This window comes from Thamnophis elegans, chromosome Z, assembly GCF_009769535.1.
Source record: "Thamnophis elegans isolate rThaEle1 chromosome Z, rThaEle1.pri, whole genome shotgun sequence".
In the NCBI taxonomy this organism is placed as follows: domain Eukaryota; kingdom Metazoa; phylum Chordata; class Lepidosauria; order Squamata; family Colubridae; genus Thamnophis; species Thamnophis elegans.
The window spans coordinates 81,272,149-81,287,788 of NC_045558.1; the positions used below are offsets into that span (position 1 = coordinate 81,272,149).

The window sequence follows — 15,640 nt, forward strand, 5'->3', positions numbered from 1 at the left end:
TATCTAGTAATTTCTCAGTTAGAAAAAATATTTAAATAATAATTAAAAAGGATTATGGAAATGGCCCTTCTTTTTGGATCTATTTAGATGCAGATCAATTGCCTCATTGGATCTCTTGCCTTTATTAGATAGAGTGTAAGTGTTTATATCAAAATGGCATATTTCAGCATTTAATGGGGACCTGTAATGCTGGACAGGAGTAATGATTGATAGAGAAGAGAGATGAATTAGGTCATGGTGAGGCAGGGGCACCTGTAATGTAGATGAACTTGTGGAATGAGTGAAAGGGATGCTGCCTAAGAAACATTTGGACAAGAGAGGCAGGGCAGCTTAGCAGTCAGAGAAAGAAACTTAGGAAAGACTTGCTCTAATGCATCAAGATGTTAAAAGTGGTGGCAGGAAGCTTGTACTTTCAGATTTGCAAGAGTGGTGTCAGCTCTCCCAGGTAAACCAGACAGGAAATATGACTAGATGAGTTAATTCAACTTTATTGTGAAGGTATATTAACAGAAACGTGCAAATCTGAAAGTGCAAACATTCTGTCACCAGTTTTAACTGCTTGATCCATTAGGAGGAGTCCTTCCTAAGTTTCTTTCTCTGACCATTATGGCACTGGTCTCTCTTCTCTGATTGTTTTATAGGCAGCAACTCTTCCCATGTTCTTCAAGGTCATCCACACATTTTATTACAGCACTTTACTAAATTCCTCTACTACATAATAGCTGAATTACTATGAGGTTACACAAAGGATATGGGAGAAAGGAAAGAGGAATGATTTACTGTACTGTTGATCAGATTTGGGCTAATAAAATGTAGAGAGAACAAATTTAAACTGGTCAAGAGAGAAAATAAAAGTTACCTTTGTTGAAGTTACTTTAGTTCTGGCATGTTAGCAAAATAAAGACTACAGAAGAATTGTTATAGATAAGCAGGAGCCCTTGGTTAGCTTCAAGACAATGTTTTCTAGCTTTCTTTAGTACCTAGCAAGGCATCTATCTTGAATTGTGATTAATATGTAAATATTACCAAACTGTAATTAGCATATTGTTTTCTTAAAATGCTCAAGGTTGATTGACAATGGTAGTAAAATATGGTCTAACCAAAAAAGCCTATTCTCTTCAAAAGATAATTTTAACAATAAAACAATTCCATGTATAAATCCTAAAATGTGAATCAGACATTAATTACTCTGGAACTGTTTTTTAAAAGCAAAACCAAAAGAAGCAACGCAAACAAAACAAATAAGCCTGCAGTCCATCTGTGATATAATATATCAGCAATGAGAGTTAGGAGTTCTGTGTGGAAGATGCTGTCTCCTTTGCTCTGTCTTAACTTCCTTTTTTTAGTCCATCCCACTCCACCCTTCCCCACCCTCTCACTCGCCCATCTGCCCCCACACTTTTCTGTCTCTTTCCTGATTTGGCTGCTTAGGGACAGTCAGGTAATGGAGAAGAAATTGAAAGGGAAAATACAGGGAAAATGTAAATGAAAAGAAGTTATTATAACTGTTATAATGAAGTGCCTTTCATTTAAATATAAGAATGTAACGCTGAAATGAACTTGTGATCCTGAAATGCATTTTTAATGAGTTTCCTTTTTATTTTGCTGCTTCAGTGGCATATTTTAAAGACCCTTTGAAAAAAGCCACATTAAAAAAACCCACCAAATGCCACAACATGCAAAATTGGATATTGGTTTATTCCAAAACTGCTGATCAGGAAGAGTGGCTCTTCAACACAAAATGTTGCAGTCACTTTATTTAAATGAGTTTGAATTTGCATTGTGATGTGCCATTCTGATTTAGAAAAAAAATTAGATTTTCAGATCAAATTGACCCAGCCAGTGAAGCATTAAGGAACTGGCAGGTTTAGTCTGAAAGGCTCATGTTATATCAAACCTGCAGCTGGTGGAAGTCACAGAGCGCCAGTTGGAAAACAACTTTCTCACTGAAATCATCCTCCTATTACCTTGTAAGAGTTTTGTTCTCACGTATTTTTCCCTCTCATTCTCCCTGTAGGCGAACGCCCCTTCCAGTGTAATCAGTGTGGGGCATCCTTTACTCAAAAGGGCAACCTTCTCCGCCACATAAAGTTACACTCCGGCGAAAAGCCCTTCAAGTGCCACTTGTGTAACTATGCTTGCCGTCGTAGAGATGCTCTTACGGGCCATCTGAGGACCCATTCCGGTAGGTTCCATGGTAGAAAATTCTAGAAAGGTTTTGCTTGCTACTTGGCCAATCCAAATTATATCTACAAAATGATTTGAAATTAATGCTAATTTAGTTCAGGTTTCTTCTAACCTCAACTGAAACCAGGGGCCTACTGGACATTTGGTTAGTTGCACTTCAGTTAAATTTTCAGGTAGACTTGCACAGAACGGAACAGAATAACAGACTTGGAAAAATGTATTTCCTAGCAGTTTGTATGCAGGCCAGCAGCCCATATATTTTTTTCTCATGATCTTTTGCCTATCTGTAAGATCACAAGAGTTGTCAAGCATATAAGCAAACTATACTTTTGATTCAGAACTATTTATTATTTTTAATAAATGCTTGACCATGTATTAGCACTCTAAAACTAACAAATCATAAATTTGCAAACTTACTACATAAGGCCAACAGTTCCATAGATGAACCCAACTGAAAATATAACTGTACAGTGTAGATTGTTCCTTATATCCTTATATATAGGAACAGCATGCCTCCAGAAGTTGTGGGTGCACCAACACTAAAGGTTTTAAAGACAAAAATGGACAACCATTAATCTGACATGGTGTAGAGTCTCCTGCTTGAGTAAGGGGTTGGACTAGAAGTCCTCCAAGGTCTCTTCCAACTCTATTATGCTGTATTCAATTGGGGGAACATTGGTTTATTTGATAACTTAAAAAACCCACCCTAGATAAATCTGTTTTATAAAGATAGAAGCAATATTGGACAAAGTTAGCAGCTAAAATTTATTCACTATTAGATATAAGCATTTAATATTACCTGCATAGAATGCAGCTTTGAGCCTTGGCATTTAAACAGTTTTCAACTCAAAATTTCCTGTTTATACCTTTTCTTGTAGAAACGATGCAAAATAACTTTTAAAAATTATTTTAAAAATCAGGCAAGTTTTATTCATTATTAAATTTATTTGTATTAAACGCAAACTTTCAAGCCAGAGTTGAGCAAATTCTAATTTGACAATTTTTCCTCTTATTAATGGCACCCCCACCCCCGATATTTTGAGTCGATAGGCCTGTTTTCATTACAACATGACCAATTTACATGCCCCAAAAATTGCAGTAAAAATTATCCTTTGCATTCTTCAGGATGGCTGTTGAGTCTGGCTGTTTGTTCATATTTGATTCACATTATCTGGACTATATTATCCCAGATCTCTTTGAGTTTCTACAATAAATTCCATTTCCCCCTGCAGTTGGCAAACCTCATAAATGTGGATATTGTGGTCGGAGTTATAAGCAGCGAAGCTCTTTGGAAGAACATAAGGAGCGCTGCCACAACTATTTACAAACCATGAATCTTTCAGGTGGCCTCTATCCGGGTAAGAATACAAAGCAAAAGCCAAGATTAGCTTCATAATAAGATGCAATTATAAGGCCCAGCTCTATGATAGTCCAATGCTCTCCTGGAGTACTAGCGTTTTTAGGAGCTGCAGAAAGCACGGATAAGTTCAGGGTGGAAGGGATTGATCGAATTCTAAAGGCAAAGAGATTGAATGTGAGAAATAGCTATTGCCTCTTGTCTGGTTACAATTTCTCAGTTGAAGTTGAGCAAGTGATTCCCTCCTGTTTTTCTTTGCCTTATCTTTGAATGGCTACTTTTCTGCTGCCCACTTTCTTTCCCTTGCTTACTTTCAAACAGCTACATCTTTTTGGAGAATTTAATAGGTGATTTTACTGTCATAGCAACAAGAAGCTATTTCATCTTTCTGTTTGCAGGTTCAATAGTGTGGTCATTAATCTTTTCTGCCTTTCTCAATCAGCAATCTCCCCCCACCCCACTCTCCAATACTGAATCTTTCCTAGCTCTTGCAAAATCAGATGCATGGAGTGAAATATGAAGTAGGAATATCTGGGAAACCTCCAAACATGAGCTACAATTCTTTTATCTTCCAAGAAAAAGTGTTCTTTGAGATGGAAATTATTTTAGAAGAAACATTCTTTCTCTTGTTCTTATTTCAGCACTCGCTAATCAACCATTTCAGTGATTGTATATTATAAGGTACAAACACACATACATACACAAATGAATGTAGACATTCATTTGAAAGGAAGGGGACAATTCATGCTTATTCCATCTTTGCTGAATGCACAGTAAAATATGGACAGGCATTAATGTGCATAGAGAAAAAAATGAAGACCACTGTTTCTTAAAGTTGGGTTATGAGCACTTCAGTTGCATACTACATTTTGCAAAGTTTAAAGCCAGAAGGCCCCACAAGACTATTGCACATTTTCTGTAAGCATACTTTGGTTTACTGGAAACACAATATCTAGCATTGTCATCAAACATTATGTAAGGTCTTTTCAGGAAAAGATAAAAACTGTGTCTAGTCCCTGTAACAAGACTAGATGAAGCATTTTTGATACATCTATTACTGTGTATGATGAAAAAGAATTAAAATTGCTTCGATCCTGTCAGTGCATTTTAACTTTTGCTTGCTGATAATTATATTTCTGCTAGTAAATTATATGAGTCATGGCAGACTACAATAAAAATGATCAAATCTTTAAAAAAAACCAAATAAATAAAGTATATAGCAATTCACAAAGCAGAAGTAACTCAATGAAAATAATATAATTTCCAACTGCATCAATTACTTCAGTTATGAGCATCATAAAAATGGGTAGTGTTCAGAGTCCTGCTGTTTTCACTTTGTAACATAATGCCAAAGCATATGCTAATTTAGCTTTCAAGTAGGCTGATCCATCATGGATAGATTATCAGCTCAGTCGGGATATAGAATAGCACATGATGTGGTTGTATCAGGTGGATGTCCTGAAGATACTTTCTGCAGATTATCACATCAGTAGGTTATGTTACTTTAGGCCTCATATGCAGATACTGCATTTAATGTGTTTTGGGGAATAGCAATAGCACTTATATACTGACTGCTTCATAGTGCTTTAGAGCCCGCTCTAAGCAGTTTATGGAGTCAACATATTGCCCCCAATAATCTGGGTCCTCATTTTATCAACCTCAGAAGGATGGAAGGTTGAGTCAACCTGGAACCATTCAGAATTGAACTCTTGGAGTGAGCAGTGAGTTAACCTGCAATATTGCATTCTTACCACTGCACCATCATGGCTCTTTGCTTATACAGCTGTCACATTTTCAGATAATCTAAAGTTGATGTCTGTCAAAGTAATGCTGTAAAGCAGCTGGGATGCTTCTGACAGTTGATGTTGTGAGACCTTTTCATTTTTGCTAAGTTGGGAACTTTTAAATACAGAAAATTGATTTTCACAAAGGGTTACTTTTGTTTCTAGATTGTAGTGAGAATCTATAAGACAGTGTGCTAAAATATTTATTTCAAAAACAATATATATATGGAGTGTATTGTGACCAATCAAAATAATTCCAAATGTGTAGGTATTTGAACTTATCATATCTATGAATCAGTCTAAATGACACATAAACCAGAGTATCACAACAGAAAAAAACAGACTTTTTTTTCACACAAATGTGTACTTCTAACTCAGTATAGATGACTGGAAATACTTTGTAGAGAACCAATAATACAGTGATTGCACACACAAAAATGAAAATAATTTGGAATCAGTTGACATAAGTCCCACATTTAAAAAGCTCAGTAGAATGAACAATGATTCGGGACAATGCTTTAATAGATAGCCAGTGATTTACAACCAAGTAGAAAATAGAAAACATTTAGGTGTTGGGATGATGCAAAACCATTATTTTGCACAAGAACAATGGATTTCAACACAGAACAGGAAATATGGGTAGTAGAGTAGGAGTAGTATATGAATGCCAACAGGTAACCATAGTAAGAGTAATGGATTGTATAAACTGTAGTAAGTATCTCCTTTACAAATATACAAAACAAATGGTTTGTATTTAAGAAACGAAAAAATGAACTTCAGAATCTGTTTGTCTTCTGGAATAACACTATGGACAGAGCTTTTGCAGCTGCTTTACAATGAAACAGCAACTTGAAGGATCAGAAACTGTTATGGGAGAGGAACAGAATTCCCTCCCACAGTGAAAGGGGGAAGTAGAAAATTATTAAAGATCATTGCTTTATTTGATTTATATTGAGTCTCCTGATTGAACTTCAAATTCAAACCTGGAGTTTCGCAAGCCACCTCTAGCATACTCTAGCAAAAAGACAAGGAAGCTGTAGAATAACATATCTAGAATTATTCTACAACTTTGTCATTTGTTAGGAACATAGCTAGAGAAAAATAAATCTTTTTCACAGCAAAGTGAGGTGGTCTTCCTTAATGAGGCTCTGCACTGGAATTCAATGAAATATTTTTCTCTGTTTCTCCAGGAAACATGAACAGTAAAGCCTGTTGGTTAAAGAGAAAACATCCTAGTTCACTTGTTTATTAGGTAGGACTTGTTACTCCCTTCTGGAGCCCAAGAGAGAAGAAACAGAGAGTTGTCACATTTCCTTCCTCCTCACTTGCTCTATGCCTACTTTTATATGTTGTTTTTTAATAGCAGCTGTTCCCACTCACAAAGTCACTGGTTATCACTGTCACAAACTATGCTGCTGCACTTTTGTTAATGTTGATTTGTTTTTCAGAGAAGGGCTTTGTTTTTAAAAAGTAGGTGGGACAAAAAAATGGATGAAACCAGAAGGAAAAAGTAAATCTAAGCTGAACTGAATCTTAATTCAAACTAAAGTAGGAATTATTCATATAATTATGTCTATATATTTTATTTAATTCATTTCATATTCTCTTGCATTAAAAATGATAATGGGTACTTGGATTTTGAATCTCTGAGTTAGAGGATTTAGTTATCCAATACCCCAAACTACCTTTCTTTTTGTTGCTTCTCAGCTTTAGAGCCTGACTGCCAGCAGAGTTTCAGAAAAATTTGGAAATAAGTGTGCCTTAAAACATCTGGTGTCCTTTAACACTTTTTTTCCAGTCATGAAAGAGGAAACCAGCCAAAGTGAAATGGCTGAAGACCTGTGTAAGATGGGATCAGAGCGCTCCCTTATGCTGGACAGACTAGCAAGTAACGTCGCCAAACGTAAGAGTTCTCTGCCTCAGAAATTTGTTGGTAAGAACTAAATGTTGCTCCCTCTTTCTCCTGGTTGGATTCTTTAGTTTTAATTGTATTGCTGTATAACAATAGAAAGAGCAAAACAATTAATCAAAAATTGTGGATTCCAAGCTCCTCTTAGTAGTGGTCAAGTAAAAAATATGCAATGATTTTGGATTAGTAAAACAGCACTGACATGATTGAAAGTGTCCAAAAAGTGTTTTGCCTCTGCCACGGATTTGACCTGTGAGGGAAGCAAAAGCATGAACATAGAAATAGCTTATGTATTTATTTGTTTGTTAAATTTAAATGCCACCCATCTTGTATTCAATGATTCTGAGTAACTTACAACATAAAAAATAGAAAAATTAATAATATTGAGTATAAAACAGCAGAAAAAACATTAACAATCTTAGAGACAAAGATGGCAAAGAAGGGTGCTGGACATATGGGAAGGGAGGTGGCGTTGAACTTGATTAACCAACCACCTTCACACATAGGGAAAGATATGTAAGACGGGAAGATGATATCTGTACTTAGGGGAAATCTCTGGAATGCAAAAACTTAGCAATTGGCCTAATCTGACATGGAATTAATCAATCAATTAATCAATTATTTACCAAGATTGAATCTATGTCTTTTAAATAGAAAACTCCCACCATTCCTGCCTTGGCAACTGATACTGACTGAAGTTAATTCAGCACCTTGGAGAGTCATGGATTCACCATTCCTAAAATTGTACTTCTGAGAAATTTGTAGTATTCTGACTCTCTAAGAATACTAGAGTAATTGAATGAGAAGTAAGGCCTTCTGACTTGGCCAAAAACACTTTTTTCTATTTTGATAGTTTTCTCTTATGTCTCCTATAATGTCCCCCCTTTTTAATAAAAGTCCAGCATGGCCTCTAATTTAAATAACTCTACTGGTCCAGTGCTTATTCTGATTGATTCAACATTATCTAATCTCAACTAAAAGGAGAAAATTAATTAATAGCAACACATTAGTATTGAGAAAATTCAGATTTTGCAACCAAATCTACTGATCATATCTAAAGTTTACCAACTTAATTTTTATAATGTTGCATAGAAATGGAACGAACAATACCTATTGTGTTTAGTACACAGAAGATATTCATGTATATGCAGAATTTTTACTAATATTTGAAAACTATTCACCCACTCCACTATACCTAGCTTCTTATTAGTGTTTCTGAAACTGGATGAAAACTGTACAAAATTCATATGTCCCATCAGTATAATGTTGAGCACCTCAGTAGTAATTCAGATACATAACAAAAATGATCTCATAAAACTCTTAGTCTTGCAGGGCAGAATTGAATGCTACAAGAATAAGAGCGTTACTAATTTCTGAAGAGAATGATATTGCCAGAAACATAGGCTTGGCATTCAGAAGATGTGACAATAGCGTTCCCTATTTCTGCCCAGAAACTTTTGTAATAAAGGCAGCCTCATCTGAGGATCTCACATTGTAGATAAAAAATACTCACATACTTTCTTAAGTTCAGAAACACTATCTAAATAAAGTGCCATGCATTTTTCCAGAATATAAAATCTACGAATATGGAACAAACAGGGATGTTCAATAACTTTGAGAAGAACACTTTTGGTTATGGATTAGTCCTGGCATGGGACTAGAGGAAGATGCAATTTTCATTCTCTCACTTCCTTATTGTCATAATAAGAAATCTTGCCAGCTATGAAGACTTAGAAGAGTAGTGTTTCCTGTCAGTTATTTGCAGTGTGGTGTAGGAAGATGACAATAATGACAGCAAGAATTAAAGTAAGATCTAGATTTAGGCCCTAAAAACATGAAGTTATCAAAATGAAATCAAGTAACTCAGATGTTTAGTAGCCACAGTTCTGCTTTGGCCACAAGAAAGAATCTCTTTTCCCATTGGGTGATAATTCTGACAGCTCACAGGTATGATGCAGTCTGTGAAGGCGCATACTCCAAAGGATCAGGTTTTGTCTCCTAGTAAGAAGAATTTAAAAAAATACAAAGGCACCTACATTATTCAGGGAGGAAGGAAGAAAGGCTTCAAATGATGACGTGTATTAATCAAACAAAATAATAGTCACAAACATGCCAGAATATTGGCAAGTTCAATTGAATTCCAAACAGAGATTCTCCTAAAATGTATTAGAAATATTTCATTTTAGATTCTTTGTCTTTGTGCACATCTTCTCAACTTATTATCTTTGTGTGCAGATTATTCATATTTTCCCAGTGTCATTATCAGCTCTTATTGATCAGGCCTGATGTTTTGAAAAATATTTCAAAACCAAGCCTAACTCTGATATACTTTGGATTGCAGGTGAGAAGTGTATTTCTGATATGCCCTATGATGCAACCACCAATTATGAAAAGGAGAATGATATGATGCAAACCCATGTCATTGATCAAGCTATTAATAATGCCATCAGTTATCTAGGGGCAGAATCTTTGCGCCCTTTGGTGCAGACACCCCCTGGTGGCTCAGAAGGAGTGTCTGTCATCAGTCCAATGTATCAGCTTCACAAACCCCTTGGAGACAACCATGCTCGAGCCAATCATGCAGTTCAGGACAGTGCAGTGGAAAACTTACTGCTACTTTCTAAAACCAAATCCATCTCTTCAGAAAGGGACCCTTCACCCAGCAACAGCGGCCAAGATTCTACCGATACCGAGAGCAATAATGAAGAACGTAGTGGTTTAATATACCTAACCAACCACATAGTGCCTCATGCACGGAATGGCCTCTCCATAAAAGAAGAACACAGGCAATATGATGTCCTAAGAGGAAGCAATGACAGCTCCCAAGATGCTTTCAAAGTAATCAATGGCAATGGGGAGCAAGTAAAAGTCTACAGATGTGAACACTGTAGAATTCTTTTTCTAGACCATGTAATGTATACCATCCACATGGGTTGTCATGGGTTCCGCAATCCTTTTGAGTGTAATATGTGTGGCTATCACAGCCAGGATAGATATGAGTTTTCTTCCCACATAACTCGCGGGGAACACCGCTTCCACATGAATTAAAACTTTTTCAGTAGTTAGTATTTGGATATACATGAACAGCAGCCATAAAGAATTTTTTTAAAAAACTACAATGACCAGGATAGTAGTCAATAAAAATACATATCAGAAAGCTGGGCTGCCAGAAATGAGTTCTTCTTATAGCATGCATACATGAAACAATTTTATATTGATAATAGTGGTATTTTGCAAATGTAAGTAAACAAAAATGTTAGTGTAGTAAACAGAAACTTTTAGTTAAGTGAAAGAACCTTTTTCTTGTTAGCAAGTTCACTCCCACTCCCCCACCCCTCCCATTTAAGGCTGTTAATTGTGCACACTCATCTCTGAATTTGACTGAAATGTAGAAAGATAAAATTAGCACATTTTAATGCAGATGTTTTGAAAATACACTTTTTACACATAAAATTTTTGTAATAATTTGGTGGTTCCTTAAATCAACAATCTAGACTTAGAACAAGTTAAAGCTACTCATTTTTCTGCCTACTCTTTGTGTCAACAGAAACAATTTTTTTTTCTAACCAATAAGATGTGAATGCTCTGATCCCACGATTTAGTTAATGGAAGCAGAGTATGGCCAGAAGAATTTAAAGTTGTGTTGCTCTGAAAATAGATCACCAATGCTATTATGTTAATTGTAGATATCATTTTCATGAGTTATTTAAAGAAAAATCTACTTGCACCAATTAATTTGTGAAAGCATAAAGTGCTTTGCCCAAATCCAGATCTTTTAAGTAAAAATATCTTCAAGGACCAATGATTCAGTTTTAATACAACTACAAACTAATCTTAAACTGATTCAGTGTAAATCAATTGCAAAGTCTGACTGGTGAAATATAAAAGAAAGCCTATTGTATAATTTGGAACAATTACATATATGCTGTATTTTTATCTGTTCTTGCCTTATGGCAGTGCAGTATTCTGTTTCTCATGCAATTTAGTTTATAAAACAACTTGGAAGCTGGGAAGGGATATAACGATGCTGGTTAACAATGTTTTTTCTTCTTCTTTAAAACATATAATCATCACTTGTGCAACTTTTAGGCATAGAAGAAGGGAGGACATTTTATTAGGGCTGTTGTGTGAAATTTATGTTCACTTTGTTGAATATTGATGCTGGTAGCTTTTAGTCTTATTAGTTGATAAGATTGATAAATAATATATAACAAACTATACATATTCAGTGTAGCCTGATTTCATTTGATTCAGTTGCATTAGGCTGTAAAACATGCCCAATTAGGATAACACCTTTTTTATAGATCAATTTGACGCATTATAGATAAATGGCCCATCTTATTGCTGATTGTAAAACTGATGATAATCTACACCAATATACTTTTTTGTTGTTTTATGGTTTTAATGCTGCATCTATTAGAAAATAGGGAAAGCTAAAATGTTGAGATCATTTGAAGTAGATATTCTTATGAAAAACTCAATACAGAGGTACCTTGAAACTCATCCTTAATTGTTTCCAGGAGGTGCAACAAGCTTTTAAAAAAAATGAGGATCAAACGAATTATGTGACTTATCATGACCTTTTGTTTTGGCCAGGAAGAACTTATCTGTTCCTTTTTCCCATGTCAGTGAACTTCCCAGCATGGCTGACTTCCAGGCTGCCCTCTGCAGCTGTCTCCCACTTCCTTTTGCAGCAATTTTCCTGACTTTATGCTTTCTGCCGCTATCCCCCATTTTGCATTCTGATGATCACCAAACAAATGATGAGTACCGGAACAACATTTTCCTCATCAAATTCAATGAGTTTTGAAGCAGTCGGGTACCGAGTACCACTGCACTACCAAGTTAAATCATACCTGCAAACCCCATACTTTGTTCAGTTTGCACTTAAAGCACATTTTTCTTTTTATAATACTTTTGTCTCTGTTCTTCAACTTGAAGAATTTTGTATGCATCCATTTGATAACAGTGAAAGATTGTTCATATGTTATATAACATGTTTGTCAACATGTTATAAATATCAACTGTTTGTCATGAGGTATATGTTGAATAGTCACAACCACTTCAGGTACACTTCAAGGCACTTCAATGAACATTTTACCAAATATTTGTTGTACTAAACACATTTTTAGTAAACATTTTAAAGTAATGAAGCATACACCTAAAACTATTGCCCCTTCTAATTGGCCTCTTCTATATCTAGCTTTTAAATTTGTAATATCTAAAAGTGGGTTTTCACTGGTGAGCCTTCATTTTGATTTATCATTTTTCATAAGCACAAGCTGCCCACTACATTGCACACACTGATTTTTCCCAAATGTATAGACTGATATATGTTCACATTCAGTGGAATTTGAAGCTTGGCTCCATTCACTGAACAAAATGGTCAACTTGTAGGTGAACATCAGTACGATGATCAGGTAACCCTAAACAATCTTCTGTGGTCCACAAGACATAAGTGCATTTAAAATTAATATACTCTGTCTTTGAATAGACGTCAATTATTGTATGATCAGAGTTTATGGTGTTTCTTGTTCTAGTTTTTTCTCTTTAATATTGAAAGCAAATATACTTTATGGAGGGATAATATTAGTGATCTACACTGTATTGACAAGGCCCATCGTTGGAATTGTCATATTTGCTACACTGCTGTTCAAAATAAGTCTTGTTTTCTTTGAAAATAAATGACCCGGCTTTTATTTTTATGTACAGTTTGATAAATTGATACTAATTTAAGTTTCTTTTGATAGAATGCCTCACTTCTGTAAATAGCAACTGAGAGCTTACACTGCAGCTTTATTTTGGCACTTGCTTTTAAACTTGTATTACACACATTTTTGCTGTGGTTTTATACTGTACTCCTAATAACTTTTTTTGACCAATGTATTTAAAACACAATGAAGTGAATTTCATAAAAAATTGTAACTTTTTGTCTGAAAGCAAAGATTAATCATTTTGCAATACAGAATATTTGGAACATTTCTTCTAAGAAATAGAAAGTATAGCAAGATGAACAGTTTTCAGATTCTGGCTGTATGTTTACATGTAACTGTGTTGAGAGAGGGAAGAAAGGGGAAATTACAAATGAAAGGTAGCAATTTCTAAAGCAAATACTACCCAAGGGTCTTTTAGTGCCAGAGAAGAATTGCAGTTTCTATAAGTAGTTGAAAAATTAAACTGTTATATTTGGCATATTTGTAAAAATATAATGGGCACTGCCACAAAATGCCCATTGAACAAAGAGTTTCACAGAATAAATGTCAACAAAAAGTAGTAAAAGGATTAATACAGCTATTTGTAATTAAAATAATGTTATTTAAATTGCAGTGTGGAACTACAGTTTATCTTTTGAACTGTTTTGACCAGAAATCAAAGTTACTCCTGTTCAGCACAGATCTCACAGCATTCATTCTTACCCTTTTACTGCTTTTTTTGTTGCAATAAGATTCATTATCATCTCCTTTTTATTTTATTAAGAGCAGTTTCCTTTTAATTTAAGAAGAAAGAGGCAACAATCATACACACAGGCGCACACACACACACATCTACGTGTGTGTGTATATGTATACACTCACGCCTTGAAAAAAACTTTAATTGACATTTAGACTAATTTAAAGAAAAAATAAGGAGCCATCCATTAGTTTCCTGTTTTGTTTTCATGAAGCAATGTAAGGGATTACATTCGTGTAGAAAGCTAGTAATTAAAAATATAGTGGATGTCAGAAGCCACTATTGGTAAAGCAATAGAAGACAAGAAGCCTAAAAATCAAGTAATACATTTAAAAGAAAAAAGTGGACATACTAAATAATGTGATTGCAATAGTATCTAGACAATATACTTTGTAAATCTGAGTGAAAAAGATTTCTAAACAACTTACGGTATTTACATAAAACATGAGGAACTTGGTATTTCAAATGCTACTTAATTAATATTGACAGCAGGCCTTAGCCAATGATGAAAGACACTGAGACCTAAAAATTTCATATCCATCTCCAGACTTCTTGCTTACAGGCAATTTTGAATATTCACACCTGACATTGGAGTTTTGGTTCAGGTTACGGATTTAACTGATTTCTCATGCAACTTTTACATATAATATCTGATGATAAGGATGCCTGTACTGATAGTCATGACTTAAATCATGACTAAATATATCATGGAACTGTACTAACATGTCCTCAGTCAACACATATAGATGGTTCTATGACTTTTTTTCAGATCTAAGCAAGAAAAGGGTAAAGTAGATGATCTAACCTTTAGGCTTATTGTCATTCTTTGATCACTATCAGTTTAGGTGTAGATTTTCTGCTTTATCAGGATAGGAAGAAATTAAAGTAGACTCCATGGAGCAAACGGAATCTAACAATTTATAGTATACCTGGACAAATTATTGCTTTTCTTGCTCTTTATGCCAACATATCTGTCCTTACCCTGGGAGAAGTTTCTTACCCATTCATACCCAAATGGCACCTAGATGAATCAACTTGTGGAAAATTAGGTAGGTTTTATACGTAAAGACTATTTTATAGCTAAAGACAACTGCTATAACCTTTTCAGATCAGGAAAGGCCTGGCATTTCTCCCATTTTTTCACTGGATTATTAGAATGGTTTATAGTTCTATTTCCTTTAAAAACATCTCAAAACTTCATTTAACCTTCAAATACTAATGGATACTGGTCAAAAAAATCATGAAAAATCAATTCTTTGCTGGTTGATTGTCAGTCGCTGTTAAGTCCAACATTAGAATCCTGGTGCTTATTTTCGAAATCCTGACTTTGAGATCAAAGTGCTTCACAGCATATTTTATTCCATACATATCTGCCCAGGAACTTTGGTCATCTTTAAAGACCTTTTATAGGTGCTACTATCAAATCTTCTGATCTTGATGAACATAAATCACCAGGAGATTACTGATTGCATCCCAGAATCCTGAAAGAGCTGGCAGAGGTTATCTCAGAACCATTGTATCATATTTTTCAAAAATTGTGGACCACCAGGGAACTACCAGAGGATTGCAAAAGAGCTTATGTGGTTCCCATCTTCAAAAAAAAAAAAAAGGTGGGGGGGGGACAGATCCCAGAAGACTACAGATCAATCAGCCTAATATCAATACCTGGGAAGATACTGGAAAAGATAATCAAAAAACAGATCTGCATACATGTAGAAACAAATAAAGTTATAACTAGAACTTTAGTTCTTGTTATAACTAAATTATCTCAGATTATGCCAAACCAATCTTATTTCATTCTTTGACAAATGACTAAATTAGTAGACCAGTGAAATACTATGAACATAGTATACTTAGATTTCAGTTAGACATTCAACAAAATATATCACAATCTACTTTCTACAATCTACACAATCTAAGCTAGAAAAATATGGGATAGACAGCATCATCTCC

General features: G+C 34.9%; 1 protein-coding gene across 8 annotated transcripts in view; it reads left to right on the plus strand.

Moving 5' to 3' along the window:
* IKZF1 (IKAROS family zinc finger 1) overlaps nucleotides 1–15,261 on the plus strand; it is an 87,830-nt gene extending 72,569 nt beyond the window's left edge. For 3 of the 8 annotated variants that reach the window (XM_032237815.1, XM_032237819.1, XM_032237818.1), the window contains 4 exons: nucleotides 2,018–2,185; nucleotides 3,420–3,545; nucleotides 7,127–7,261; nucleotides 9,579–15,261. In XM_032237815.1, the coding sequence (XP_032093706.1) occupies nucleotides 2,018–2,185; nucleotides 3,420–3,545; nucleotides 7,127–7,261; nucleotides 9,579–10,285 (1,136 nt within the window). In that variant the 3' untranslated portion in view covers nucleotides 10,286–15,261. The remainder of the gene's footprint in view (nucleotides 1–2,017; nucleotides 2,186–3,419; nucleotides 3,546–7,126; nucleotides 7,262–9,578) is intronic. The other 5 variants (XM_032237817.1, XM_032237820.1, XM_032237821.1 and 2 more) reach the window with 3 other exon arrangements.
* The last annotated feature ends 379 nt before the right edge of the window (nucleotides 15,262–15,640 follow it).